This window comes from Dipodascopsis tothii (assembly GCF_038497935.1).
Source record: "Dipodascopsis tothii strain CBS 759.85 unplaced genomic scaffold V1510scaffold_15, whole genome shotgun sequence".
Classification (NCBI taxonomy): Eukaryota; Fungi; Ascomycota; class Lipomycetes; order Lipomycetales; family Lipomycetaceae; genus Neoaidaea; species Neoaidaea tothii.
The window spans coordinates 125,530-148,984 of record NW_027117999.1 but is presented as its reverse complement, the minus strand read 5'-3'; the positions used below and the strand labels follow the sequence as shown (position 1 = coordinate 148,984).

The window sequence follows — 23,455 nt, the reverse complement described above, 5'->3', positions numbered from 1 at the left end:
GTGCCGTGCGGCGCGTGAGTGAGCCGCACGCCGTGCGGCGCGTGAGTGAGCCGCACGCCGTGCGGCGCGTGAGTGCTCCGGCCGAGCCGCGTGTCGTGCGGCGCGCCCAGGGCCCCCGCCGCCGCACGGCACGCGGCGCAGCCCCCCGTTCAAAAGCCTTATTCTTTATTAGCACTCGTCTCCAGGCGTTGGTAGATATATAGTACAGCACATGCAAGCCTGGTCTATCGTACACACTCTGCACTCAGAGCCCCGCCATGAGCACGTCGCGGTCGTCGGCCGGCGGCGCGTCCGGCGGCGGCGTCGGCGCCTTGCGCTTGGGCTTCCAAAAGCCCGACCACATGGCCGCGCGCGCGCGCCGCTTGTCGACCAGGAACTTGTTGAACTGGGCCACGTTGAGCGAGTTCTCGAGCATCGACTGGGACGACGCCCGGCGGATGCCGTCGATCTTCTTGCGGCGGCCCGGGCCGGTCCGCTCGGGCGGCTCGTTCGCGCGCGCCCGGCGCACGTCGTTGTACACGGCCTGCACGCGCGGCTGCGGCACCTCGAGCGTGTCGGGCGCGCTCGGGCCGTCCCACACGATGCGGCTGGCGGCCGAGCCGCGGTCGCACGGGTCGTGGAAGCTGAGGTCCGAAAACAGGACGCCGAACGAGGTCGTGCCCAGCGCCTCGCCGGCCGCCAGGATCTCCTCGCGCAGCAGCGTCGCGCTGCCGACGCCCACCAGCGCCGGGTGGTGCGTCGCGCGCTTCTCGATCGCGTAGTCGTCCTCGGTGAAGCCCTCCTTGATGGCCTTGTGGTGCCAGTAGTCGTCGCGCACGCGGCGGCCGTCCACAATCACAAACGAGCCGAACTGGCGGAACATGCTCCGCGCCGACACCAGCGCGATCTGCCGTGACCGGTACGCGTGCGGCAGGTACCCGATCTCAATCAGCGCCTCCTTGTCGGGCTGCGACGCAATCAGCTTGTACAGCGACTTGTTCTTGTTGAACAGCAGGTACGAGTCGCGGTAGTTGAGCTCCTTGGCGCACTCGGTCGCCAGCATGAACAGCTTCTCGCCCCGGTACGGCAGCTTGAACGTGCGCATCTTGTACTTGCGGCCGTCCAGCAGCTCGCCGTCCGGCGTCACCTTCTTCTCGCCCTCGTCGTCTATGTCCAGCACGATGTACTCGTCGCCCTCGGGGTTGATCTGGTCCGACGTGTGCTCCTGCACCGTCTGCGACATCGCCTTGAGCCGGTGCAGGTGGTTGCCCCGCCCGCGCCCGGCCCGCCCGCGGCCGCGCGCGAACCCGATCTGCGGCGTGTGGTTGTTGCTCCGCGTCACCGGCGTCGACACCGTCGGCGTCGACGCCCGCGACGACGGCGTCCGCGACCGCTTGGTCAGCACCACCGTCGAGTCCTGCTTGTCCTTGCTGTCGTCCTCGTCGTCCTCGTCGTCCTCGTCGCTCTCGACCTCGCTGCGCTGCACCAGCCGCTTGCGCTTGTGGAACTTGTGGTGCCCGTTCTCGAGCTCGTCCTCGTCGTTGTCGTCGTCGTCGTCGTCGTTGTACCCGCTCGACGGTACGTGGTCCTCGTCCTCGTCCTCGGACGCGCGCCGCTTGGACCGGCCCCGCTTCTTGGGCTCCTTGACGTCCTCGTCCTCGTCCAGGTCCTTGCCGTCCTCGTCCTCGTCCTCGTCCTCCTTGAGCTCGCCTTCTTCCTCGTCCTCGTCATTGAGCTCGCCCTCCTCGAGCTCGTCCTCCTTGAGCTCGCCCTCCTCATCGCCGTCGTCCTCGGCCTCGCCGTCCTCGCCGTCCTCGCCGTCCTCGTCACCGTCGGCCTCGGCCTCGGCTTCGGCTTCGGCTTCGGCTTCAGGCTCCACGGCAGGCTCCGCGGCGGGCTCGGCCGTCGCTCCGGAGGCTGGCTCGACATCCATCTCATCATCCGACAGCTTCGTCGGCTCCTCCAACGATGGCAGGATCTCGAGCGGTTCTAGCGACGCCATGTCGCCCGACACGTCCGCCACTTCACCACCGGGCGAGCCGTTGTCGAGGTCGGCGAGCGGCTCGATGTCGTCCAGGTCGATGTCGTCTGTCTGATTGCCGGCGACGGATGCCTCTGCAGCCTCGTCGAGCTCGACTGGCTCGACCGACGGCTCGACTGACGGCTCGACTGACTGCTCGATCGACGGCTCGGCCAAAGGCTCGACTGACGGCTCGATCGACGGCTCAGCTGACTGCTCGACCGGCGGCTCGATCGATGGTTCCATCGGCAGCTCGACCGATGGCTCAACCGATGGCTCGGCCGCGACTTCGGCCTCGGCAACTTCTCCAGCCTCCGCCACTGGTGCCTCTGCCATCTCAATGTCTGCGCTGGCCTCGCCGACCGGCTCAATCGCTTCCGGCTCATCCACTGCAGCCGTCTCGGCCGTTTCGGCGACTTCGTCCGCAGACTCTTCTGGCGTAGGCTCAGCCGCGGGCTCTGTCGAAACATCAGCGATTTCGTCGACCTCGCCGGCAGCGTCTCCGCCTATAGACTCGGGTGTCGGCACCGTCGGCTGGCTGCCGTCGTCTGCTTGGTCCACCGACTCCGAGTCGTCGGCTGCCGTAAGCTCCGGCACTTCAATTGTCTCGGTCTCGGCTGCGGCCTCACCGGCCTCGTCGGTCTCGTCCGCGCTCGCCGGCGCCGATTCGTCCTCAGCTGCTGGCGTCTCCAGTCCGGTCGTCGCACTCTCGTCCGCGGCCTCCGCGGGCACCTCCGCTGCTGCCTCGTCTGCAACCGCCGGCGTCTCCTCAGCAGCCGCCTCCGCAGCGGCCTCAGTGTCGGCGGTCTCAGCTGCCTCCACAGTCACCTCCGCGTCGACCGCATCGGTCTCTGGCGCGTCGCTGGCCACCTCTCCGGCATCGCTGACCTCAACGTCGGCCACCACGCCGGGCACCTGTTCCACCGTTGCATCTGCCCTGTCAGCCGTCGTCACGCGCGTCCCACCACATACCGTCCACGCCAGCACTCGGCTCGCGCGGCGATACGCTCGCCTCAGCAGCCTGGCTGTCCATTTCGCGCTCTGCCGGCTCTATCGGTCGGATGTGTTTTGTCTTTGCACGCAGGAAACTCTCAGGTCTGATGTCGGCCTCAAACCATCCAGATACTCCAAATTTCGCCAATCAATTAGTCGCCGACGCCTGCTGTCCGCGTCCAGAGATCTGCTGACGGCCTGTCGCGAGTCAGACCGTGTCGTGTCGGGGATTTCTGCCGTTGGACGTGCACGAGCCGAAAGTGTGGCCGGAGGAGTTTGGTAGAGTGTGTCGCGCGGTTGGCCACTTATGCCATATAACAGCACGCGGCTGTTGCATGCACTCGGTGCGGGCATGGTCTGCCGCTGGCGCCGCGCGGCGGATGCGGCTGCAACTCAGCAAATTATGCGTATCTAAGGTGGTTTCCGGCCAGCCACGCCGCACTTGTGCCACCGCTACCAAACATTACGCCCTGGCGACCCTCGCATGTCGCATCACGACATTTCCCGCACGGTATCACGGCGAGCTCTCGTTCCCACGACACTCAGGACTTTTGTGAACCGGAATGCAGTTCACACTCAAGGGAGCGCTGGTCGCGCTCACGGCGTCGCTGGCGACCGTGTCCGCGTTCGAGGACACTTTTCCGCTGCTGATGTTCACCAACACGCAGTAAGTACAGGCGCCGCCGTTGCACAAACGGCCACGGCGGGCAACGCATTGCGGAGACGGGGATGGTCTACTGGCGGCAGAACACCCGCAGGCAGGCGCGGCGAGCCTGGCGGACGGCCACGATCTGCGCTCGGCGGGTACGCGGCAGAGTCGCAGATCGCCGGCGGTGCCGGCGTGGCCAGCGGCGCGGCCAACGGCGGCCGCGGCAGGCGCTCAGCATGGCCGCGACGGCGGCTGCGCCGGTCACAACGGTGGCTGCAGTCGCCGCGACACGCCTGCCACCGTGGGCCGGCTGGCCACGCTGCGGCCGGCGGACGCGGGCTGAGTCGCCGCCAGCGAACGCCACCGACGCCACTGCGGAGAAGCGTGCGGCTCATGCGGCTCGGCCGCATTTGGCCGTGCACGGCCGCGGTGGCTGAGCGCCGCACCCTGTGCGGCTCGAACACGCTGACGTCAGGTCCGCGCACATGCACCTCAAGCGTTCGTCCGAGTCGGTCGCGTCCGCGGACCACTTCCGGGACGTCGTCCACCGGATCGTCGCCGACCACCCTGTCGACCGGCTCGTGGTCGTGCACCAGCCTGGCGTGCACTCGTCGGACTTCTCGGGCTCGACTCCGGCGCACGCGACGGCCAACCTGCGCCAGCTCTTTGACAAGGCCGAGCTGTCGTACGCAGTGCGGCACGCGCACGGAGCGCTGGACGTGGACGCGCTGCACAAGCACTGCGCGAGCAAGTGGGGTGCCGAGACCACCGAGATCGACGCGCGCACGAACGCGTTCAGCCTGCCCGAGACGGCCGGCCCGCACGTCGTGCGGGTGAACTTCCCCGCGCCGCCGACGGACAGCACGCGCGCGGCGGTGCTCGCAGACCACGGTAAGTAGCGTGCGCGCGGCGCTGACAGCAGACGCGTTCCTGTCGTCGGTCATGTCGGTCCTGGGCGCGTACAAGTACGCGGTCGTGTACACGTCGTCGGCGGCCGGCGCGCTCGGCAAGCGGGAGGCGCCGAGCCAGACCACAGCGCTGCCCGCGGCCACGTCCGGGTACGTGTTCGTCTCGGGCACGGCGGTCCCGATCGGCGACCTGACCAACGGCTCGGTCTTCACGCGCTACCAGTTCTTCACGCCGGGCATGTTCATGGCGATCGTGGCGTCGCTGCTGATGGTCGTCATCCTCGGCGTCGCGCTGCAGGCGATCTCGAGCATCAAGATCTCGTACGACGCGTTCGCCAAGGAGCTTGGCCCGGGCAAGAGGACCTAGAATGATATTGGTCTAAATACATATGTTCAACACCACAGGAACCAGCTGCACACGGTGAGCACGCCGCGGAGGATCGCGCGGACGAACCGAAGCACGGACACGACGGCCCAGACGCACCAGAGCAGAAACAGGACCGTCTTTTCGAGCGTGGCGTAGCCGAGCCGGACGAGCGCCACGCGCACGCGCGCACGGCGGCCGCCAAACATGCGCGACCGCTCGAGCATGTCGAGCTCGTGCGCCAGGTTGCGGCACTGCAGCGACAGGCTCGTCGACACCTCGGCCGTGAGCTGGTCGGCGCGCGAGATGGCGCCGTCGAACCGCGCGACGATGCTGTCGCGGTCCGAGTCGCCGTCGCCGGCGAGCTCCGCGCGGAGCGCGGCCGCGCGCGCGCCGACCTCGTCGAGGCCCTTGCTGACGCCGGGCGCGACGGTTGTGCGGTACGCGGCGAGCCGGCCCTTGACGTCCGCGCGCGCGCTCGTGAAGCCGGTGTAGGCGCCGTGGAGGCTGAAGTCGCCAAAGTTCGAGAGCAGGCTGCGCCAGCGCACGTCTGTGTGCTGGAACTGGAACGCGCACGTCTCGAGCTCGCGGATGGCGGCGGCGACGACCTCGGTGGGCACGGCCGGCGCACACGCGGGTGCGATCGCGCCGGGCGCGTCCGCGGGCAGCGATAGCCGGGCGAGCAGCTCCTGGCGGCGGTCGGCGTGGCTGTCCGTGTGGCTGAGCAGGCCGAGGTGGCTGTCGAGAAGGTGGCGCGCGCGTTTCCGCAGGTGTGGCTTGTGGTGCCGCTTCTTGGGCGCGCCGTCATCGCCGTCCGGCGGCCACGACGGCGCGCCAGCCACGCTGCCAGCGGCGCTCATGGGCTGGCTGGCCGGCAGACTGGACGGCGCGGACGGCGCTGCGCTGGCGGCCACGCTGGCAGCCACGCTGGCGGCCACGCTGGCGCCGCCGAGGCCTCCTGGCCGCGGCGACCGCGACCGCGACCGTGACCGCGACCGCGACCGCGCCTTGGACGACGCGCGTGACCAGCGTCCGTCGTTGCGCGCGGCCGCCGCCGGCGACAGCGTGCTGTAGGGATACGCGTCGTCGTCGCGGTCCGGGTCCAGGTCCAGGTCTGTGTCCCGGTCCCCGGTCCGGTCACGGTCCTTGTCCCCGAGCCGGTCCCCGAGCCGGTCCCCGAGCCGGTCCCCGGTCCGGTCCCGGTCCCGGTCCCGGTCCCGCTCGCCCCGCTCGCCCCGCTCCCGGCTCCGCTCGTCGTCGTCGTCCTGCATGGCCACCGCCAGCCGTGTCTGCAGGTCGCGGATCTTCTGCGGAATCTTGCGCCGCATGCCGCGCTTGCGCGGCGGCTCCTCCACGCGCTCGCTCGCGCGCTCGCGCGTCTCGTCCGGCCGCAGTAGCGGCAGCCGCTTGTGCGCGTCTGAGAACGACCTCGACCGCTTGCTGCGGGCCGACCCGTCGCCCGAGTCCGCAAACGCTGCGGCCGAGTTCACGTCGCCGACAGACGGCCAGTAGGTGCGTGCGGGTGCTGCGTGCGCGTCCCGCGCGTCTGTGTAGTCGTCGTCGTCGTCAGACGAGGCCGTGACCAGCCCAGGGGCGTTCTCGGGCTTGTCACCCCCGTAGCCGACGCTGGACGACGCCGCCGAGGACGCGGCCGAGACCGCGCGCGACCGCCGCCGGCGCCGCAGCGGCACAAACTCGACGCCCTCGATCTCGACGATTTCGTCGGGCCGGTACGCGTGCGGCCGCAGCTGGCCGTCCGAGTCGTCCGAGTCCGAGTCGTCGGGTGACGGCAGCCACGCCTGTGGCTGACGCAGCGGGCTGGTGGCCACGTCTGACCCGGCCGAGTCGTAGTGCGTGCCCTCGGAGAGCGCGTACGACGGCATCCGCCGATGGCCAAACGCCGGCGCCGGCGGCGCCAGGTCGCCGCCGTCGTCGTCGCCCGCGCGCTCGTCCACACGCTCGTCCACGTACAGCTCGGGCCGCAGCTCCCCGCGGCGCTTGTCCGGGCTGTGGTTGCGGTGCATGGTCTTGACGTAGCTCTTGATCTCCTTGGACAGCGTCTTGCGCACGCCCGCGCGGCCGCCGTCGTCGGACCCGTCCGACCGGTTGTCGGCGTGCAGGCTGAGCAGGTTGCCGTGGTGCTCGTCGTGCAGGTGCGGCAGCAGGTGCCGCCGGCCGCCGTCGGCCGACCGCCGCGACCGGCGGCCCTTGTCGGTCACCGTGTCGCTGCCCGCCGACCGCACGTACAGCCGGCGGCCGTCGCGGCCGACCATCTCGTACCGGTTGCGCTCGCGCCAGCCCCAGTCGGCAAACATCTCGGCCGAGTCGATCTCCCAGATGAACTTGTTGTTGTCCTTGCGGTACACGGTCGTGGCCGGAATTGCCGCCGAGAAGTCGGGCGCGTCGAGCGAGTGCCGCAGCTTCTCGCGCACGGCGCGGTTGCGGATCGACTGCAGCGGGTTGTAGACGCCGTCGACGGCGCGCGGCCCGCCGGGCGCCGCCGCCGGCGTCTGGCACTGGGCCATGAACGTGAAATGCAGCTCGAGCGACGTCTTGGTCCGCAGCACGCGCCGCTTGGTGTACGGCGAGAGCAGGACCTCGCGGCCGTCGACGACGATGTCTGCGGTCAGCGTGCGCGCCGGCGTACTCACAGTCCTCGCCGCGGATGAGCTTGCCAAACTTGGCCCTGGCCGTGGCGCTCTGGTCCATCATGGCCTTGCTGTCCCGCAGGTGCACGACGAGGTTGGCCACCCGGGCCACGTCGTTGTCCGAGACGGCGCCGGGGACGGCGCCGGGGCTGAGCGCCGACGTCGTGCTGCTGGCGCCGGCCTCGTCCGACGGCCGGTCCGAGCCGCCGTGCGACGACGCCGCCGAGCTCGTCGACGCCTCGTCCGCGCGGCCCAGCCGCGCCATGATGTCGTGCTGGATCGACGACACGCTCACGTCGCCGCGGCCGGCCTCGGCGCCCGACGCCGTGCGCTGCCGCGCGCCGACCAGGAACCCGCGGGCCCGGCCGACTGTTCCGGGCCGGGCCTGTGACCGGACCGTGCCTCCGCCGCCGCCGCCGCCGGGACTGCCCGGGCCGGGCCCGGGGCCGCGCCGGGCCCGGGTCGAGCCGTCCGAGCTGGCCTTGCCGGCGCTGCGCGTTGTGCTGGTCGAGAGCGGCCACAGGGCCTCGTCGTCCATGTCGTCTTCGGAATCGCCGTCCTCCCGGCCGCGCGGCCCGCCACCATCGTATCTATCCATCCGGCCGGCGCGCGCGGTCCGCCCGAGCACTCCGCGGCCGACGGCGCCCGCGTCTAGCTCGCGCAAGCTGGCCATCGTGCGTGTGCCGTCTGCTGGTGTGCTGGTCGTCGCGAGACGATGGCTGGGAGGTATCGCTACGGTGGCCAGCGGGCCGGCGGCTATCGCCACGCGGCGAGGGCGGCGCACGCCCCGCGCGCGGCGCGCACGGGGACACGCGCGGGCCGGGCCTGGGGGCTGGGCCGGGGCCGGGGGGAGCAGATGGATGTATTGTGCCGCGCGGCGTGCGGCGGACCCCTGAGGGCGCCGCACGTCGTGCGGCTGGCTGTTCGCGCCGCATAGCGTGCGGCTCGCGCCGCCGACGCACGAGCCCGCGGCGCCGGCGGCCGGCGAGCCGCATCCGGTGCGGCGCGGCGGCCACGCGCCGGCGCGAGCCGCATTCCGTGCGGCTCAGTCTGGCCGGCCCGTCACGTGGGCGCGCCCGGGGCGGCGCGTGCGAGCCGCACCCCGTGCGGCTCGCGCCAGCCGCCTACGCGCGCACCACGTTCGCGCACTCGGCCCCCGCCAGCAGCAGCCGCAGGTTATCCGCAGTCGCGCTCGCAATGTTCTCGAGCGCCTCGCGCGTCAGGAACGCCTGGTGGCCCGTGATGCACACGTTGTGGAACGTCAGCAGGCGCGAGAAGATGTCGTCCTGCATGATGTCGTCGCTGGTGTCCTCAAAGTACAGTCCGCTCTCGTTCTCGTAGACGTCCATGCCGACGGCGCCGATGCGGCGGGCCTTGAGCGCCCTGATCAGCGCGACCGTGTCCACCAGGCCGCCGCGGGACGTGTTGATCAGCATGACGTCCGGCTTCATCTTGGCCAGCGACTCGGCGTTGATCATATACTTTGTCGACTCCACCAGGGGACAGTGCAGCGTGATGATCTCGGCCTGCGCGTAGAGCTCGTCCAGCGGCACGTACGCCATGCCGGCCTCCGCGGCCCCGGCCTCGTTCGGGTACGGGTCGTAGCAGAGCACGCGGCAGCCAAAGCCGTGGCAGATGCGCCCCGTCAGCATGCCGATCTTGCCCGTGCCGACCACGCCCACGGTCTTGCCGTGCATGTTGAACCCGGTCAGACCCTCGAGCGAGAAGTTGCCGGAGCGCACACGCGTGTACGCCTTGTGGAGCTTGCGGTTGAGCATCAGCATCAGCCCGACCGCGAACTCGGCGATCGCGTACGGCGAGTACGACGGCACGCGGGCGACCTGCACGCCGGCCGCGGCCGCCGCAGCCACATCGACGTTGTTGAAGCCCGCGCACCGCAGCAGCACGAACCGCAGGCCCTTGGCGGCCAGGTGTGCCACGCCCTTGGCCGTCAGATCGTCGTTCACAAACAGGCACACCGCCGTGAAGCCCTCGGCCAGCAGCAGCGTCTCGTCTGTCGTCAGCGCGTCCGCCACGCACGTACCATTGAGCTGCGACTGGAAGAACGTGACCTGGTGGCCGCACTGCTCGAACGCGGGCACGAGAAATTCACGGTCGTATTTCTGCGTCAGCGCGCCCGCCGGCACCGTACCTTGGTCGAGAACACGGCCACCTTGGGTCTGCGGTCAGCAGTGCCTTGCGCCCACGCACCCGTCCTGCTTGTCGGCCGCAGCCTTCTGCGCGCGCTCCTGTTCGGTCTGGTCCATTGCGTTGCGATGTGACGTGCGTCTGCGTCCGTTTCGGGTGGTGGGAGCTTATACCCCACATACGCAGATCGGACGAACCTTATGACGTGGGGGCCGCAAGTACCCGGGCGCCGGCCAAGCGTGGTTCGTGCGACCTGAGCCAGCTGCGCGGCACGCGCCAGCGCGCCGGGCCGGCGCCTGGCGCCGGCATACTGGATCCAGCGCCGCTCGCGCGCGCCGCCGTACTGGCGGCGGTCCGCCGCTTTCGGCGGCCGCCGCTCTGGGCGGCCGCCGCACGTGCGGCCGCGTCTCTCCACCGCCCGCCGCCCCTCTGCCCGCCGCCCCTCAGTCCGCCACCCCGGCCGCCCGCTGGCTGGCTGCCGGCCGGCCGGCTAATGTCTGCCTTGGCTACTGGGTATATGACCTAGCCAGCTATCTAACCGAAATTCTCCCAGCCCCGCCCTGGCATACACAAAGTCGCACGACAAAAAGCCAGCACCAGGCACATCCTGCGATCACAACAATCGTCGCCATGCCTGTCCGCCAGAGAACTGGCAAGGCCCCCAAGGCCAAGGGGCCCACCGTCACCGAGAAGATGCCCGACCTGCTGACGGCCAAGCTGGACTCGCTCACGCCCGAGCAGCTCGAGATGATCAAGCAGCGTCGCGCCCAGGAGGGCGAGGTCAAGATGACCAAGGGCGAGATAGCCATGCTGCTGGCGTCGTTTGCAGCCATGGTCACGCTGACGTCTGGCCTGATGGTGCGTGTGGTCGTCGCCATTGCTGACTCAGATCGGCATCGCCTGGTACTTTGGCGCCCGGTTCGATCTCGCCTGGGAGCGGCTGTTCACGAACCAGCCCAAGACACCGGCGCCGTAGGCGCCGGGCGCAGTGACGGCGCGGGTCGCCGACGCTCGTCCGCTCGCCGGGCCGCCGGCGCCGGGCGCAGGGCGCGGCGTCGACCAAGTCGCCGGCGGAGACGCGCAACCGGGGACCTCGATCCTGTCGGGCGTGTGCCCTGCGGACAGGCCCGGCTGCGCCCGGCGACACGCCGGCTGTTTGCCGCCCTCGCCGGCAGCGTCCGCGCTCAAAACCAAGGTAGATTGATAATAAAATACATAGCTGCCCGCCAGCCGCCACAGGCTTCGGCCCCGTCCGCAGACAGACCCAGCGCAGGCGGCCGAGACCGCGTGAGTCTGTGCGCTCGCGCCAAGGACTAGATGTCCTCGATCGTGATTCCCAAAATCCAAATATTTACAGAGAAGAAGAAGAGAGTCGATGCAAATATGCCGGGGAAGAACGTCGAATTGCCCATGTACTCGAGCTCGAAGCCCTGCTGGAGCCAGGCGGCCTGGGCCAGCGACCACAGCAGAGCGGCCTGGATGCCGAGCCAGGGCCGGCGGAGCATGGCGGACGAGGGCAGGTAGAACGGCAGCAGGACGATGTACCACAGAAAGTACTGGCTGGTGCAGACCTTGTTGAAGGTGACAAACGCAAAGGTCTGGACAAACATGGTCTTGGCCAGGTCCTTCTTGGCGAGCATGAACGGCAGGAACACGCCCGAGATGAAGAGCTGGGGCACAAAGGCCAGCGAGGGGTACGGCGACTTGACCTCGACGCTGGGCGACGGCGACATGTAGAGCAGGATGTTGTAGGGCGAGAAGTTGTGGCGGTGGTCGCTGCGCGAGAGGTGGTGCAGGTACGTGTGCTGGAGAAAGGGCTGGCCGTAGATGCTGTACATGGCGCCGGTGAGGACGGTGAAGGAGAGCAGGCTGGCGAAGGCGAACTGCAGGCGCTGCTTGTTGACCCAGCGCAGGGCGCCGGGGAGAAGGGGCGGGCCCGAGTCGAGCGCCCAGAGGATGGAGGGCACGTAGATGATCGGGTAGATCTTGAAGTGCACGGCGTAGCCGGCGAGAAGCCCGGCCAGCACGATCTTGCTCTCGTACACGGCCCACAGCAGCGCGATCACCATCGCGCCGAGCAGGCCCTCGGAGCTGCCGCGCGTCGAGATGATGGCCACCATCGGGTTGTAGAGCCACACGGCCGCGTACTTGAGCGCGCGCTCCTTGGGCAGGCCGCGCCGCTGGAAGATGCGCAGCATGAGCCAGCCCGCGACGATGTCGCCCGCCGCGAACAGCAGCTTGCCGAACCAGAAGTACTGCGTCGTCGGCAGCAGCAGCCACGCCAGGATGGGCGTGTACCGGTACGTCTCGCGGTCGTACGGCGTGCCGCCGGCCGCCGTGAACTTGCTCGCGTCCGTGAACACAAAGTAGTCAATGTCCGTGAACCGGATTTCCGCCGTGGCGTCCTGGTACATGCCGTAGAAGAAAAAGCCGGCGCGCATGAGCGCGGCCGACGCCAGCAGCGTCGCCGTGGTCTGCTTCATACTCGCGTGTGCCCCACTCCGCGCGTCCCCCGCGGCTGCGCTGCGAATTGGCTGCCGGGCGCCCACTCGTGCACCGACACCTGCGCGCGCTGTGCGTGCGCCTGGGGCAATTCCTGCCGATCCCGTCCGAGTCCGTGTGGCCCGGCGCTGTCCGGCTGTCGTGCTGCGCCCGGATGCGTCCTGGCTGCCGAGAGAGACCGGGTCCGCGCGCGGCCGATCAATCTCCGATGCGATCGATTATCCAACGTCGTCGACGGATGGCAATCCCGCCCGCGCTCGTGTCTGGCTGCTCAACTGTGCTGCTGAGGTGAGTGGAGGAGACGGCGGCGGGCGGGCCGCGGAGGTGGGTTGCCCGGACGGGGTCGACGCGTTGTCATGACAACCGTTGCCATGGCAACGGGCCGAGCCGCACATAAACAATTCCGCCGCGCTCCGCCGTCGCCACGCCGTCCGTCCGTCTCTGGGGCTACACCGCACGCGAGGCCTGCCGTCCAGGCCACTCTGCCTCCGACGATCCAGATCGGCGCAATGGCTGCTCCGCCCGCCCCCGCGGGCCCGCGGACCCGCATCGACGCCACGCCCCAGCGCGCGCTGCGCAAGCGGCCGCTCGCGCACGACTCTGGCCGCGACGGCCCGCGCACGGCCCGCGGCCGTCTGGCCGACCCGGCGACCCCCGAGAAGGAGAACCAGAGCGCATCGCCGACGCGTCTGCAGACCCCGAACGACCCCAAGTCTGCGCTACGCGTGCGCGCGCAGCGCGACCCCGATCTGGCCGTCGCCAATTCCGCCCGCAAGCTCCAGGAGGTCAGCAACTTGCCGCACCTGCACACGGCCTCGCCGACGCGCCCGTCGCTGGGCAAGCCCCAGCGGCTGCTGCGGACCGTGTCTGGGCCGGCGGAAGAGCCGGCTCGGCCGCCGCCGTCGCGCGACACCGCCCGCCGCTTGTTTTCACTGCCCGCACGCGACACGGCCGGCCAGGGCTCACCTCTGCCGGCCGTGGCGGCTGCGCGCGGTCTGGCCGCGGCGCCACCGCTCAACGCACCGCTGCGGGCACCGCTGTCGACACCGGCGCGGCCGGCGCGACCGGCGCGGCCGCTGTCGGCGCTGGCGCCGCGGGTCCCCGGCACACCGGCACCGGCTACGCCTGCTCGCACGCGTCCGCTCGTCTTTCCGCAGTCAATGCGCCGGCTGGACCGGCACGATCGGCCGCTGACAGCCGGTACAGCCACGGCGGCGACGCCGGCCCGCCCGCGCTGGACGCCGGCGCCGGCGCGCCCGACAACGCCGCCGCGGCCGCTGCCGCTGTTTGAGCCGCCGAGTGGCGGTCGGCGCGAGCGCACGCTGGTGTCGGCGCTGCGCGGGCCGGGCCAGATCCAGTCGTCGCCGTGCAAGTCTGTGTCGTTTGAGCCGGCGCCCGCCGCACGGCGTGCGGCGGTGGCGGTGGAGGCGCCAGAGGCGCGTGCGGAGGCACCCGAGTCGCGTGCCGAGCCGCACGTTGTGCGGCGCTCCGCGCTGCCGCGGCTGGTCCGGCCCGCCACAGCAACTCCGGCCCCAGCGGCCACGCCGGCCGCCAAGCCGGCCGCCACAGGCGTCCGCACGTCGCCCCGGCTGGCCCGGCTGCGTGATCTGGCCGCGGCCGAGCCAGCGCCAGCGTCGCCGTCGCCGCAAAAACGCACGCCGGCGGCCAAACCGGCCGCCAAGCCAGCCACACCCGCCTCGCCCGCCACACCGCGCTCGCCGTGCTCGCCTGGCAAGCTCGTCCTGCGGCCCTCGCACGAGCCGCCAGACGAGCTCTTTGTGAATCGGCCGGCGCCGCTCGCTGGCGTGCGCGCCTACGTCGATGTCTGGACGGCCGAGGGCGACGACGCGTCCAGCACGTTCAGCCTGCTGCTCGAGGCGCTCGGCGCGCGCGTCCACAAGACGCTCGGCGCGTCGACCACACACATCGTCTACAAGGACGGCAGCCCCTCCAGCCTGCGCGCCGCGTGCACGCGACAGCTGCACTGTGTCGGCATCGGCTGGGTGGTCGAGTAAGTAGCGCCACGCGCGCGCTAACCGCAGGTGCGACCGCCAGCAGCGCCGTGTCGACGAGGCCCCGTACAAGATCGACGCGCCCGCCACGCCGTTGTACGCCCAGCAGGTACGTTCGCGCGCGTCCGCGCTGACCGCAGCGCAAACGCAAGTCCCTGGAGCCACACGCGCTCTACGCGAGCCCGGCCACGCCGGCGTCACGCGATCGCTTCCCAGTAGAGTAGAAGATTAATATGAAGACAGTTCCATTAGCGCTTGCGCTCAAAGTAGGTCGACGTCGACATGAAGGCGACGCCCGTGTCCAGCAGCCACTCCCCGACGTCCAGGTACCGGACGACGGCGGTGCGCACGTCCGTGGACTCGATCGAGTCCGCCTTGAATCTGGCGTCAGCGCGCACGTCCACAGACACTTACTGGAGCCCGGTCGAGCGCTTGACGCCGGCCAGGACGGCCGAGACGAGCATCAGGTCCACGCCGTAGTGCACGATCTTGCCCAACTAGATGTCAGCCAGGCCGTATGTGTGCCCGCCAGCCGCGCGCCCGCACGGCTGCCGGCCGGCTGCCACGCCCGTGCTTACCATCTTATCGCGGAATGTGCGTTCTGGCTGCGACGGGCCTGCCGGCTTTTAGCATCCGCGGTTAGGGCCGCGGTTATGTCCCAGCGTATGCGCGGGCACGCAGCCTGTAGGCCACGTCACGGCCGGCACAAACGCCGCGCGGCTCGCGGCTTGCGTTGCGCGACAGCCGGGTAGCGCCGTGCGGCTCACCGTCGTCTTGCGCAACGTGTACACTCCGATCCAGGCACGGTCATCCCCAACCATGCGCCTCTCCATCGTTGCTGTTGTCGCGGCTGCCATCGCGGCCGTCCCGGCGGCCGCGTGGTCGTTCAAGGACGGCTCGATCGCGGTCGTCGAGCGCGCGGGCACGCTGTCCACCGCCGAGTAAGTTGCCGGCCGAGCCCGCTGACCCAGATTCTCTGCTGCGTCCGCCGCGGGCGTCATCCGCGTGCCGACGGGCGCGACCGCGCGCGTCAAATTCGACGTGGTCGGCGGCGTGCCGCACCAGGCGTTTGTGCTCGTCAGCGACGCGGTGTCGGGCCTGCAGACCGTCGTTGTGGCCGACGTGCGCGGCAATGGCCGCGCCCGCGCCGACATCGACGCCAAGACCGTGCCGGCGCCGCTGCTGACCGGCCGCCCGCTCAACGTCGAGCTGGTTCTGGCCTCGTTTGGCGCCGACGCGCCGCTGCGCGTGCCCGTCGGCTCGGTTGTGCTGCCGGCCGTCGACTCGCCGGCGCCGGTCCGCTACGCCGCCCAGCCCGAGATCCACCACACGTTCCGGCCGGCGCCGCGGACCGCGCCGCGGTCCATCACCCTGCTGTTCTGCGCGGCCGTCGGCGCCGCCCTGCTCGGCCTCTTTGTGTCGTGGGCGGCCCTTGGCCTGGCGCCGAACAACCTGGCCGCGGCCGCCAAGGCCTCGCCCTTCGGCCACCTCGGCTTTCTGTCCGCGCTTGTGCTCCTCGAGAGCGCGTTCTTCCGCTTCTACGTGGGCGACAGCGTGTTCAAGCTGCTCGGCAGCACCTGCGTGCTGGCGCCGATTCTGTTTGTGTGCGGCTCGCGCGCGCTGCGCGAGGTGCGCACGCGCCGTCTGGCAGGTCTGTGGTAGTCAATTGATTGGATACATGTACAAGGGGCGGCGGCGAGATGCGGGGAGACGCGCTGGGCCGGGCTGGCCGGGTGAGCCGCATGATGTGCGGCTCGTGCGGCTCGCGAGCTCGCGCCGCACGGCGTGCGGCGCGCACGCCCACCGCCCCCGCCGAGCCGCCGCCGGGCGCGCCCCGTACGCCCGTGCGCCCCGCCACCCAACGTCCGGTGTGACCGGCCGCTGCAGCGGCTGCGCGCACCGCCAGCGACCGAGGCAGGACCTGTCAAAGTCACTCAGCACCGCCACACCGCGCCCCATCGCGTTCCGCAGCCCCGCCACGGCCACCGGCCGCCATCGCCCTCAATCCATCCGTTCCCGGCTTCCGCGTGGCCGCCACACGCGATCCCTCTGGCGCTGCGCAGGGGCGCCATTGGCGGCATCGCTGGCACCCCGGCTAGCCGTCGCGCCGCGTCCAGCCCGGCCAGACCGCCCAGACCTACTCGCGGTCGGTCCGGTCGGCCCCGCCTGCGCCCGTCGGCGACTCCGGCGCCGGCAGGCGCACGCGCTGCTCCTCGCCGAGCACAACTGCCGTCAGCGGCGTCCGCGTCGTACGCACCTCGCTTGTAGAGAATGTAGCTCGTCAGGGCCACGAGCGGCACAGAGAAGATAATCATCTGCATGCTGGGGTCAGCCGGCGCCTCCAGACACGTACCCGCGCAGGCGCTGCTTGCTGATCGGCCCCGGCCGGAACTCGGTTTTCTCGGCCGGCATGGTGGTCGGCGGTGACGGTCGCGAGCGGCGTTGTCCCAAGTTTAGGCGGACCACCGGCGGCGTCAACACCAATGATCGGCGAGCACAAGGGCCGGGCCCGACTTGGACGGCACAGCGGACGAGATGCAGCGGCGCCGCGGTGGTCGGCGGGCCCGGCAGGCGAGCCTGGCCCGGGCGCGCCGCTGCTGGCGCTGCCGCCGGAGATCCTGCTGCTGGTGTTTGCGCTCGTCGGCGGGGACGCGCTGGCCGAGGTGGCGGGGACGTGCCGGCAGCTGCGCAAGTTCGTCACCGACACGGACGAGCTGTGGCGGACGGCGTGTGCAGCCCTGCGGGCGCCGACGCCGGCGCCGTACGGGTCGTGGCAGGCGCTGTTCCGCGCGCTGCGGCCGCACATGTGGCTCCGGCCGGGCGCCTGGCACGGCGACAAGAGCATGTTTGGGTCGTTCCTGATCGCACGGTACGCGCGCGACACGGGCCGGCTGGAGGCCTACGAGCTGCTGTGCCTGCGGAACCTGAACGAGCCGCCGGAGGTGCGCAACTGGACGCACGACCCGTTCGTGGTCGTGCAGGACTTCCGGCCGCGGATCGCGCTCGCGCAGTTTCCAACGGTCGTGCTGGCGCCAGACTCGGCGTACGACGAGCGGCACCAGCTGGCGCAGCCGCCGAGCCCGCAGCGCGTGGCCATGCGGCTGATGCACGCGGCGCCGCTGGCGCCGGGCCGGCTGCCGGCGTGGACGCCGGTGTGGCCGCCGCGGACGGTGCCGGCGCGCGAGCGCGCGCGGGCAGGGAGCGTGACGGGGTTCGCGGGCGCGCCGGTGCCGCCGCGGGCGGCCGCCGCGGACGTGTTTCGGGTGCGCATGCGGCTGCTGCTGACCGGCCGCTTGATCGGGATCACGGCGGGCATGATGCTCGAAACGGTCGCGCGCGTGGACGACGCGGCGTGGCGGCCGACCGCGCAGTGCCCGCTGCGCGGCATCTGGGTGGGCGACTACGAGAGCCACGGCGGCGAGTTTGTCGTGTTTCTGCAGCCGGACGCGAGCCGGCTGGAGGCGGTCAAGCTCACGGGCGACCCCAACGTGCCCCGCGGCGAGCTCACGTTCGTGGTCGACGACCTCGCGCACACGGTGCGCACGTGCACCGAGCCCGAGTGGCCCGGCGCGCGCGTGTACGCCGCGCGCGGGCACACGGCGTCGCTCAACTTCACCAACGGTAAGGCGGACGCAGGCCGGGCTGACCCAGACACGTTCTCGCCCACGCAGCTGATCGTGGTCGACCACAACACGGTGGCACACTACTGGACGGATCTCTACCGGATCAAGACGTACCGGCGCGTCGACATCGACGCGTTTCTGGCAGGCCCAGTAGCCGGGAGCGGGCTGGTCGGGGAATAAAGCAATATATTACATGGCCGGCGGCGCCGGGCGCGCCGGCGCCCGCACCGGCGCGCGGGCCCGCGCGGGCGGCCGGCGCCGGCTCAGGCCGGCACGAGCACGCCCACGAGGCAGTGCGCAAGCATGCGGTCGTAGTTGACCCAGGAGTGCGTGCGCATGAACAGGCTCGTGCCGTCGCCGCCCGCGCACCGCATGAGCTCGGCCTTGCCACCGGGGTGGTACCGCAGGTACGGCGAGATGTTGTAGACCTTGCCAGAGATGGCCATCCAGGCGTCGGCCTCGGTCGCGTGCCGGCCGAGCTCGGCCGGCGTGACCTTGAGCATGCCCGTGCCGGGCGGTAGGCCCTGTCGTCAGCGGCCGCCGTGCGCACACTCACCCGCAGGTCCTTGCCGGACGTGCGCAGCTTCGCCCAGTCGAGCTGCGAGAAGCCGGGCTCGAGCGCAACCTTCTCGCGGCGCTTCATCTTCTCGCAGTTGGTCTCGCGGTTGTTCTGGAACACCGACTGCCGAATCTCGGCGTTGTTGCTCTGCGTGAACCGGAACACGGGCAGCGGCCGCTCGTTCGGCGGCGCCAGCAGGCTGCCGCCCGCGCGCTGCGGCGAGTCTGCCGCCGGAAACTGCGCCGGCTCCTCCGCGCGGTCCTTGCTGTCCGATCCTCTAATCTTGCCTAACAGCGACTGCATTCTGCCTTGTGCCTGCGCGTCTGCACCGGCCTGCCACCTGCCGAGATCCCGTCCGTCGGCCACCGTGTCTGCTGGCGTACGCTATATATATGTCGTCGTCTGAAACTGACAAGGTGGAGAACCTTCGGGCCTGCCCAACCAATGAACACCCCAGTGCGCCTCCCTCTATCCCTTTCTGCGTCCTCGCCCGATTTACCGTCGTCTAGCCAGCTCTGACCTGGCTCGTTCGCTTGCGTGTCGGCGTTGCTGACCAGAGATAGTTTGCCGCCGTGGTCTGTCTCCGGCCTGAGCTGAGGGCGTGGCGTTAGCGCGACGCTACGCCGCACTACTGCGTGCGGCGTGCCCGTACCCCGATAGGTTAGCGCCCACGCACTGTACGCGGACATACGCCGTTGCGCCGAACGGCCGTGGCCGCGAGGCCAGCGCCGGCAGAAGCGGCCGCCGGCGTCGGTGCCGGCGCCGACGGCGGTCGGCACCGCGGGGAGGCCGGCCGGCGCCGCTGGCGCCGGCCGTCGTCGCCGTCCGCCGCCCGGTCGCGCGGCCCGCCTGGTCGGCCCGGCCGCGTCGCAGCCACCCGTCGGCACCCAGAAAAGGCAATCCTGCCTAAACGACACATTCGACGCAGCACTATGGCGCGCTATGCGCGCTCTAGTATGCACCACCCTCTTCTAGTCCGCGCCACGCCCGCTCGGGCAGCATGACTGCCGCTTCGGGGGGACGGTGGGCGCCGCGGCACGACGTCCGTCCGCGCCGCACGAACCGTAGCTCGCCGGTTTGTCAGCGCCCACCGCGCCGACCCCGCCCGCCGGCCTCCGACAGGGGTGCGGCGCCCTTGTCTCTGCTGCGTCTTGGCTGCGTGCGTGTGGTGCGTACGCTGATCCGTTTGGGCATGGGTCTGACCCTGAGCTCCTGAGTCACCTAGCCGCTGGAAGGTTCTACTTGCCGCAGACGTCTAGCCAGCGACTCAGCCGGCACAGACCGACGGCCTGCGTTGGCTGGGCGCGCTGGTGCAGTGGTCGCCGGCCGCCATGGCCGGGTCTGCAGTGGACCGCTGGGAGATCCGCCGTGGCGTAGCGGCCGGCCATGGCTGTCCAGGCCCGCCCGCCGCCCGCCGGCGGACCGCTCCGTGCCGGTGAAACCCTCGCGCGTGCAGGCCCGCCGGCGGCGACCGGGCGGCCGCCTGCGGCGGCCGGGAGGGGTCCGTCGACGCTGGTCGCAGCGGCCGCGCAGTGGCCGACCGCCTGCGTCCGCCTACGGTCTATCCGCGCCCCCCCCTCTCCGCCGGCTGCGTCCGTCCGTTTGCCAGCGGGTTCGCGTCGCGCCCTCACGTAGGGGCCATGCGTTCTCGCCGTAGGCCGCCCATGGCGCCCGGCCGCCCATGGCGCCTGGCGGCCCCGTGGCCTCTGTCCACTAATCCACTAGCGCCTCCGGCCACCTGCCCAGCACGCGTGCGGCCCATCCCGACCATGGCTGGCTGAGCACCCCCACGGCCTGCAGCCCAAGCCGCCGCTGCTCGCCACCGGCCTCGGCACCGCATTGACGTCCGGCCACCGCGGGCTTGCAGGCGTACTCTGCACACATACAGGGGCGTGCGGCCGCCAGCGCCCATCACGTGGCGCCAGCCGTACGCGGATTACGGCGGCCAGCCAACGGCGCCCCTGGCGCTCCTAGACGCACACGCTGTCGGGCCATGCCGTCGCTAGCGTCACGCACCCAGCTAGTGCTGCCAGTTGCTGTCAAGCGGCGCACCAACGTGCCTGATCGCCCTAACCTCTTTGGCCCGTCTAGGCGGCTGCGCGATGGCCGCGACGTTGCCGGCCTCTGACCGCCAGCCCGCGAACGTGCGCAACAAGCACGCGGCCGGTGCCGACGGCGCGTCGCCACTGACGCTGCTGGTTCCGCAGCCACGGGCGTGAGCCGGTCTGGCGCTGCATGTCGACCTACGGCCCGGCCACCGCATCCTGCGCGTAGGCTCCGCCACGGCTCTCCAACGCTGGCGGGGCCCTAGCGGACGTTCCCAGCAGAGCGCGAGCTGCAGCCACCGTGTGCTCCACCCTCCGAGCCCCGGTCGCGGTGCGCGCGCGCCCGCCTGCCGCCGAACGTCCGCTAGGCCCCTGCCGAAGGTTGCCGAAGCCCAGCCGGCCCCGGCGCGGGCGCGCTCCTTCCGCCAAGCCGCAACGCAGGAGCGTCGCCGCCAACGTCGGCCAGCCCGCCGGCGGGCCCCGGGGCGCAGCGCGGAATGTGCGTCGTCCATGTCAGGGTCATTGCGTCCTGGCGTGTTCGGCGGCGCTGTCTAGGTGCTCTTGGGCATAGCCGTAGCCTTCTAGCGCGGCACCATGAGACTGCTATCGGCCTGACGGGTCTGCACAGGCGCCGCCGCCGTCGCAGACACCCGACAGCGCCGCGGGCGGCCGCGGAACTACCGACGGCGGGCGGAGCCACGCGCGCAGCGCCCACGGTCCCGGCATCGCAGCCACGCGTCGCCGGCGGGGTCGCTGCCGGCGTACGGCACGTCCTGCCGGCGCCGCCACCTGCATCGGCAGCCTGCGAGGCCACCGCAGCGCGCAGCCTGCGACCACCCGCTAGCCTGGAGCCCGGTGGAGGCGGGTCCGGCGACGGTCTGACCGGCACGCCAGCGTAGCGCGTGCAAAGGGGGCATGCGCCAGATGCAACGTCCACCGCACTCGCACGGAGCCGCTGCCAACAAGCCGGGGGCAACATGCAGCAGGCCACGAGCGGCTAGTGGCCGTGGACCTTTACGGACGACCCAGCGCTGCGGTTCGGCCGCGATCAGCCCCGTCCTTGACTAGCTCGCCCGCTGCCTTGGGACCCGGCGGTATCGGCCGACTCCGCCCGACCGCCGCATGCGTCCGGCCGGTGGCCCAGCAGCGCGTCGCGGCAGCCGCATCAAGCGCGGCCTTGGCCGCAGTCGTGGCCGGTGGCGACCGTCCGAGCCCGCCAAAAGCGTGCCGGCCGGCCGGCCGGCCGCGGCGCGCCGCGGCGGCCGTGCGGGTTGTTGCCCACCGGCCGCCCGACTGCCAGCGGCACGGACTAGAGATCTGCAGCGAGCATCTGAGTCTTAGTCAAACCCGAGTGGGCGAAAGCCGCCGCACCAGCCGGAATGGCTGCTGCGTCTGTGCGATGGCTTCAGGTACCAAAATGCCCGATGCCGTTACCCTACTTCGGCAGATGCCGCCGCGCCTGGCCGCTCACGAACAGCCTCGGCTCAGGTGCGGTCCGCCGACCGGCCGAACAAACGAGACGCCGTGCGAGGGCGCCTCGGCTAGCTCTCAGCCGCTGTGTCTACCGTCGCAAGCCAAGGTCCGGGCAAGCGTTATTCGGCGTTTGGGAAATCGCCAAAGACGGCATCGTGTCCGCACGACGATGAGGATTTTGCCCGTGCATGCAACAAGCCCGCCAATAGCCGTCGGGGTTTTCGCATCTGCCAGGCACACCCGGACTAGCAAATGCCGACCGTTCCGCATGCACGGGCAACGCACTTGGCTGGTTTGCCACCGGCCATAACTACGACGGGACCGGGGTCGTCGCGATCGCCGCGATTGCCAGCGACCCCGCCCGCCGTCTGTTGTTCCAGCGCTCTACGTGGCGGCGACGGGCACGCGGGCTGTGAGTAGTGACACGCGACAATTGCGTGCGAGGCTCATCAGTCAGCAGCGCGGCGATATGTAAGCAGCGATCAGTCAGCACTGCAGATGTTAGTGGTTGGGACAAGTCAAAAGGTGCGGTGGGTCGCCGCGGACGGGTGCGACGAACGACAGCACCATGGCAACCGCGACGACAACCGTGACCGAGACGGCCGTGCAGGCCAAACTCAACTTCTTTAAGGCGCCCGAGTCTGGCGAGGACCCGTACACGATCGTGTACGAGGTGCCCGAAGGCACGCCTACGCGGAACTGGGGCGACGACCCACAGGACGTGGCCGTGCGGTCGATCCGGGGTCGCGAGACCGACTTCTCGCTCGACCGCAACGGGTTCTGCATTGACCGGCGAACGCACGCCGAAACCGATTTCACGGATGACGAGCAGATCGCCAAAAACTACTACCCTGGCGTGATCGCGGCTGTCAAGGAAATCACAGGGGCTAAGCGGGTGATCGTGTTTGACCACACCATCCGGCTGGCAAACAGCTACCGGACGCCGGTGATGTTTGTGCACGTGGACCAGACGCCCAAGTCGGCGGCAGACCGTGTGCGGCTGCACTGCCCGGAGGACGCGGACGTGGACGAGCTGCTGGCGGGTCGGTACCAGATTATCAACTACTGGAAGCCGATCGGCGGACCGGCGCTGAAGGACCCGCTAGCGGTTGGCGACGCGCTGTCGGCCAAGGACGAGGACGTGGTGTCGGTGCAGCACCGGTACCGCGAGCGGACGGGCGCGACCGGGATGGTGCGGTACAATCCCGGCCAGGAGTTTTACTACTGGCCGCAGATGAGCACGGAGGAGGCGCTGCTGCTCAAGTGTTACGACACCAAGCCCGGCGTGGCGGCGCGCACGCCGCACACGGCATTTGTGGACCCGACGGCGGCGGCGGACGCGCCGGAGCGCAAGAGCATCGAAGTGCGCACGCTGGTGTTTTACTGAGCGCGCCCCTGTAATACATGTTTCAGGCCAAGAGCCCCTCCCCCCTGGTCAGCCGCGGTGTTGCTCGTGCGACGGTGCGCAGCGGACGCCTGGGCGGCGGCCGCAAGCCGTTAGGCGGCGGCGGCGCGCCGGCCGACTGGCGCCA

General features: G+C 70.6%; 14 protein-coding genes across 14 annotated transcripts; 6 read left to right on the top strand and 8 right to left on the bottom strand.

The window, feature by feature from the left end:
- Positions 1-148: 148 nt before the first annotated feature.
- Positions 149-3,354, bottom strand: V1510DRAFT_430283 (chromatin remodelling complex Rsc7/Swp82 subunit-domain-containing protein). The gene is made up of 2 exons (XM_066935364.1): positions 2,972-3,354; positions 149-2,931 (listed from the first exon to the last, which is right to left on the bottom strand). The coding sequence occupies exons 1-2, from the start codon at positions 3,030-3,032 to the stop codon at positions 245-247; spliced, it is 2,748 nt and encodes a 915-aa protein (XP_066788903.1). The 5' UTR covers positions 3,033-3,354; the 3' UTR covers positions 149-244.
- A 593-nt stretch (positions 3,355-3,947) lies between these two features.
- V1510DRAFT_417073 (vacuolar ATP synthase subunit S1-domain-containing protein) lies at positions 3,948-4,958 on the top strand. The gene is made up of 2 exons (XM_066933884.1): positions 3,948-4,532; positions 4,564-4,958. The coding sequence occupies exons 1-2, from the start codon at positions 4,127-4,129 to the stop codon at positions 4,914-4,916; spliced, it is 759 nt and encodes a 252-aa protein (XP_066788902.1). The 5' UTR covers positions 3,948-4,126; the 3' UTR covers positions 4,917-4,958.
- On the bottom strand, positions 4,904-5,898 carry V1510DRAFT_417072 (uncharacterized protein). The gene has a single exon (XM_066933883.1). It carries the CDS (start codon positions 5,771-5,773, stop codon positions 4,943-4,945), a length of 831 nt encoding a protein of 276 aa, XP_066788901.1. The 5' UTR covers positions 5,774-5,898; the 3' UTR covers positions 4,904-4,942.
- A 21-nt stretch (positions 5,899-5,919) lies between these two features.
- V1510DRAFT_417071 (uncharacterized protein) lies at positions 5,920-7,837 on the bottom strand (the record flags this gene model as incomplete). The annotated part of the gene is made up of 3 exons (XM_066933882.1): positions 7,565-7,837; positions 6,759-7,533; positions 5,920-6,569 (listed from the first exon to the last, which is right to left on the bottom strand). Coding segments are annotated over exons 1-3 (1,683 nt in total), but the record flags the coding sequence as incomplete, so codon positions are not given.
- An 848-nt stretch (positions 7,838-8,685) lies between these two features.
- V1510DRAFT_430280 (D-isomer specific 2-hydroxyacid dehydrogenase) lies at positions 8,686-9,994 on the bottom strand (the record flags this gene model as incomplete). Its single annotated transcript, XM_066935363.1, has 4 exons — positions 9,773-9,994; positions 9,714-9,741; positions 9,606-9,684; positions 8,686-9,575 (listed from the first exon to the last, which is right to left on the bottom strand). The coding sequence occupies exons 1-4, from the start codon at positions 9,826-9,828 to the stop codon at positions 8,686-8,688; spliced, it is 1,053 nt and encodes a 350-aa protein (XP_066788899.1). The 5' UTR covers positions 9,829-9,994.
- Positions 9,995-10,339: 345 nt separating this feature from the next.
- V1510DRAFT_403170 (uncharacterized protein) lies at positions 10,340-10,685 on the top strand (the record flags this gene model as incomplete). The annotated part of the gene is made up of 2 exons (XM_066932151.1): positions 10,340-10,567; positions 10,599-10,685. 2 exons carry the CDS (start codon positions 10,340-10,342, stop codon positions 10,683-10,685), a joined length of 315 nt encoding a protein of 104 aa, XP_066788898.1.
- A 208-nt stretch (positions 10,686-10,893) lies between these two features.
- Positions 10,894-12,692, bottom strand: V1510DRAFT_417059 (PIG-M-domain-containing protein). The gene has a single exon (XM_066933881.1). The coding sequence runs from the start codon at positions 12,190-12,192 to the stop codon at positions 11,023-11,025; it is 1,170 nt and encodes a 389-aa protein (XP_066788897.1). The 5' UTR covers positions 12,193-12,692; the 3' UTR covers positions 10,894-11,022.
- V1510DRAFT_430277 (uncharacterized protein) lies at positions 12,645-14,488 on the top strand. The gene is made up of 4 exons (XM_066935362.1): positions 12,645-13,074; positions 13,768-14,222; positions 14,254-14,332; positions 14,364-14,488. The coding sequence occupies exons 1-4, from the start codon at positions 12,721-12,723 to the stop codon at positions 14,445-14,447; spliced, it is 972 nt and encodes a 323-aa protein (XP_066788896.1). The 5' UTR covers positions 12,645-12,720; the 3' UTR covers positions 14,448-14,488.
- Positions 14,438-15,072, bottom strand: V1510DRAFT_417053 (DUF1748-domain-containing protein). The gene is made up of 3 exons (XM_066933880.1): positions 14,802-15,072; positions 14,638-14,720; positions 14,438-14,604 (listed from the first exon to the last, which is right to left on the bottom strand). Exons 1-3 carry the CDS (start codon positions 14,802-14,804, stop codon positions 14,472-14,474), a joined length of 219 nt encoding a protein of 72 aa, XP_066788895.1. The 5' UTR covers positions 14,805-15,072; the 3' UTR covers positions 14,438-14,471.
- V1510DRAFT_445237 (uncharacterized protein) lies at positions 14,559-15,906 on the top strand. Its single transcript, XM_066935697.1, has 2 exons — positions 14,559-15,164; positions 15,195-15,906. Exons 1-2 carry the CDS (start codon positions 15,043-15,045, stop codon positions 15,883-15,885), a joined length of 813 nt encoding a protein of 270 aa, XP_066788894.1. The 5' UTR covers positions 14,559-15,042; the 3' UTR covers positions 15,886-15,906.
- A 454-nt stretch (positions 15,907-16,360) lies between these two features.
- On the bottom strand, positions 16,361-16,635 carry V1510DRAFT_403165 (uncharacterized protein; the record flags this gene model as incomplete). Its single annotated transcript, XM_066932150.1, has 3 exons — positions 16,361-16,449; positions 16,481-16,545; positions 16,577-16,635. The coding sequence occupies 3 exons, from the start codon at positions 16,633-16,635 to the stop codon at positions 16,361-16,363; spliced, it is 213 nt and encodes a 70-aa protein (XP_066788893.1).
- V1510DRAFT_434894 (uncharacterized protein) lies at positions 16,443-18,067 on the top strand. Its single transcript, XM_066935540.1, has one exon. It carries the CDS (start codon positions 16,707-16,709, stop codon positions 18,024-18,026), a length of 1,320 nt encoding a protein of 439 aa, XP_066788892.1. The 5' UTR covers positions 16,443-16,706; the 3' UTR covers positions 18,027-18,067.
- V1510DRAFT_417046 (cytochrome b5-like heme/steroid binding domain-containing protein) lies at positions 17,824-19,105 on the bottom strand. The gene is made up of 2 exons (XM_066933879.1): positions 18,403-19,105; positions 17,824-18,370 (listed from the first exon to the last, which is right to left on the bottom strand). The coding sequence occupies exons 1-2, from the start codon at positions 18,706-18,708 to the stop codon at positions 18,110-18,112; spliced, it is 567 nt and encodes a 188-aa protein (XP_066788891.1). The 5' UTR covers positions 18,709-19,105; the 3' UTR covers positions 17,824-18,109.
- A 3,257-nt stretch (positions 19,106-22,362) lies between these two features.
- V1510DRAFT_127784 (uncharacterized protein) lies at positions 22,363-23,409 on the top strand. Its single transcript, XM_066930297.1, has one exon. The coding sequence runs from the start codon at positions 22,492-22,494 to the stop codon at positions 23,308-23,310; it is 819 nt and encodes a 272-aa protein (XP_066788890.1). The 5' UTR covers positions 22,363-22,491; the 3' UTR covers positions 23,311-23,409.
- The last annotated feature ends 46 nt before the right edge of the window (positions 23,410-23,455 follow it).

Bases quoted from the DNA above. Each gene is read 5' to 3' on its own strand.
- V1510DRAFT_417046 (XM_066933879.1), bottom strand. From the start codon at position 18,708: ATGCAGTCGCTGTTAGGCAAGATTAGAGGATCGGACAGCAAGGACCGC. The intron at 18,371-18,402 runs GTGAGTGTGCGC...CGCTGACGACAG, and splicing joins CGTCCGGCAAGGACCTGCGG to GGCCTACCGCCCGGCACGGG.
- V1510DRAFT_417072 (XM_066933883.1), bottom strand. From the start codon at position 5,773: ATGAGCGCCGCTGGCAGCGTGGCTGGCGCGCCGTCGTGGCCGCCGGAC.
- V1510DRAFT_417073 (XM_066933884.1), top strand. From the start codon at position 4,127: ATGCACCTCAAGCGTTCGTCCGAGTCGGTCGCGTCCGCGGACCACTTC. The intron at 4,533-4,563 runs GTAAGTAGCGTG...CGCTGACAGCAG, and splicing joins GGCGGTGCTCGCAGACCACG to ACGCGTTCCTGTCGTCGGTC.
- V1510DRAFT_127784 (XM_066930297.1), top strand. From the start codon at position 22,492: ATGGCAACCGCGACGACAACCGTGACCGAGACGGCCGTGCAGGCCAAA.
- V1510DRAFT_430277 (XM_066935362.1), top strand. From the start codon at position 12,721: ATGGCTGCTCCGCCCGCCCCCGCGGGCCCGCGGACCCGCATCGACGCC. The intron at 14,223-14,253 runs GTAAGTAGCGCC...CGCTAACCGCAG, and splicing joins GGCATCGGCTGGGTGGTCGA to GTGCGACCGCCAGCAGCGCC. The intron at 14,333-14,363 runs GTACGTTCGCGC...CGCTGACCGCAG, and splicing joins CGCCGTTGTACGCCCAGCAG to CGCAAACGCAAGTCCCTGGA.
- V1510DRAFT_434894 (XM_066935540.1), top strand. From the start codon at position 16,707: ATGATCGGCGAGCACAAGGGCCGGGCCCGACTTGGACGGCACAGCGGA.
- V1510DRAFT_430283 (XM_066935364.1), bottom strand. From the start codon at position 3,032: ATGGACAGCCAGGCTGCTGAGGCGAGCGTATCGCCGCGCGAGCCGAGT. The intron at 2,932-2,971 runs GTATGTGGTGGG...CTGACAGGGCAG, and splicing joins GCCGAGTGCTGGCGTGGACG to ATGCAACGGTGGAACAGGTG.
- V1510DRAFT_417053 (XM_066933880.1), bottom strand. The intron at 14,605-14,637 runs GTAAGTGTCTGT...CGCTGACGCCAG, and splicing joins AAGCGCTCGACCGGGCTCCA to ATTCAAGGCGGACTCGATCG.
- V1510DRAFT_417059 (XM_066933881.1), bottom strand. From the start codon at position 12,192: ATGAAGCAGACCACGGCGACGCTGCTGGCGTCGGCCGCGCTCATGCGC.
- V1510DRAFT_445237 (XM_066935697.1), top strand. From the start codon at position 15,043: ATGCGCCTCTCCATCGTTGCTGTTGTCGCGGCTGCCATCGCGGCCGTC. The intron at 15,165-15,194 runs GTAAGTTGCCGG...CCGCTGACCCAG, and splicing joins GGCACGCTGTCCACCGCCGA to ATTCTCTGCTGCGTCCGCCG.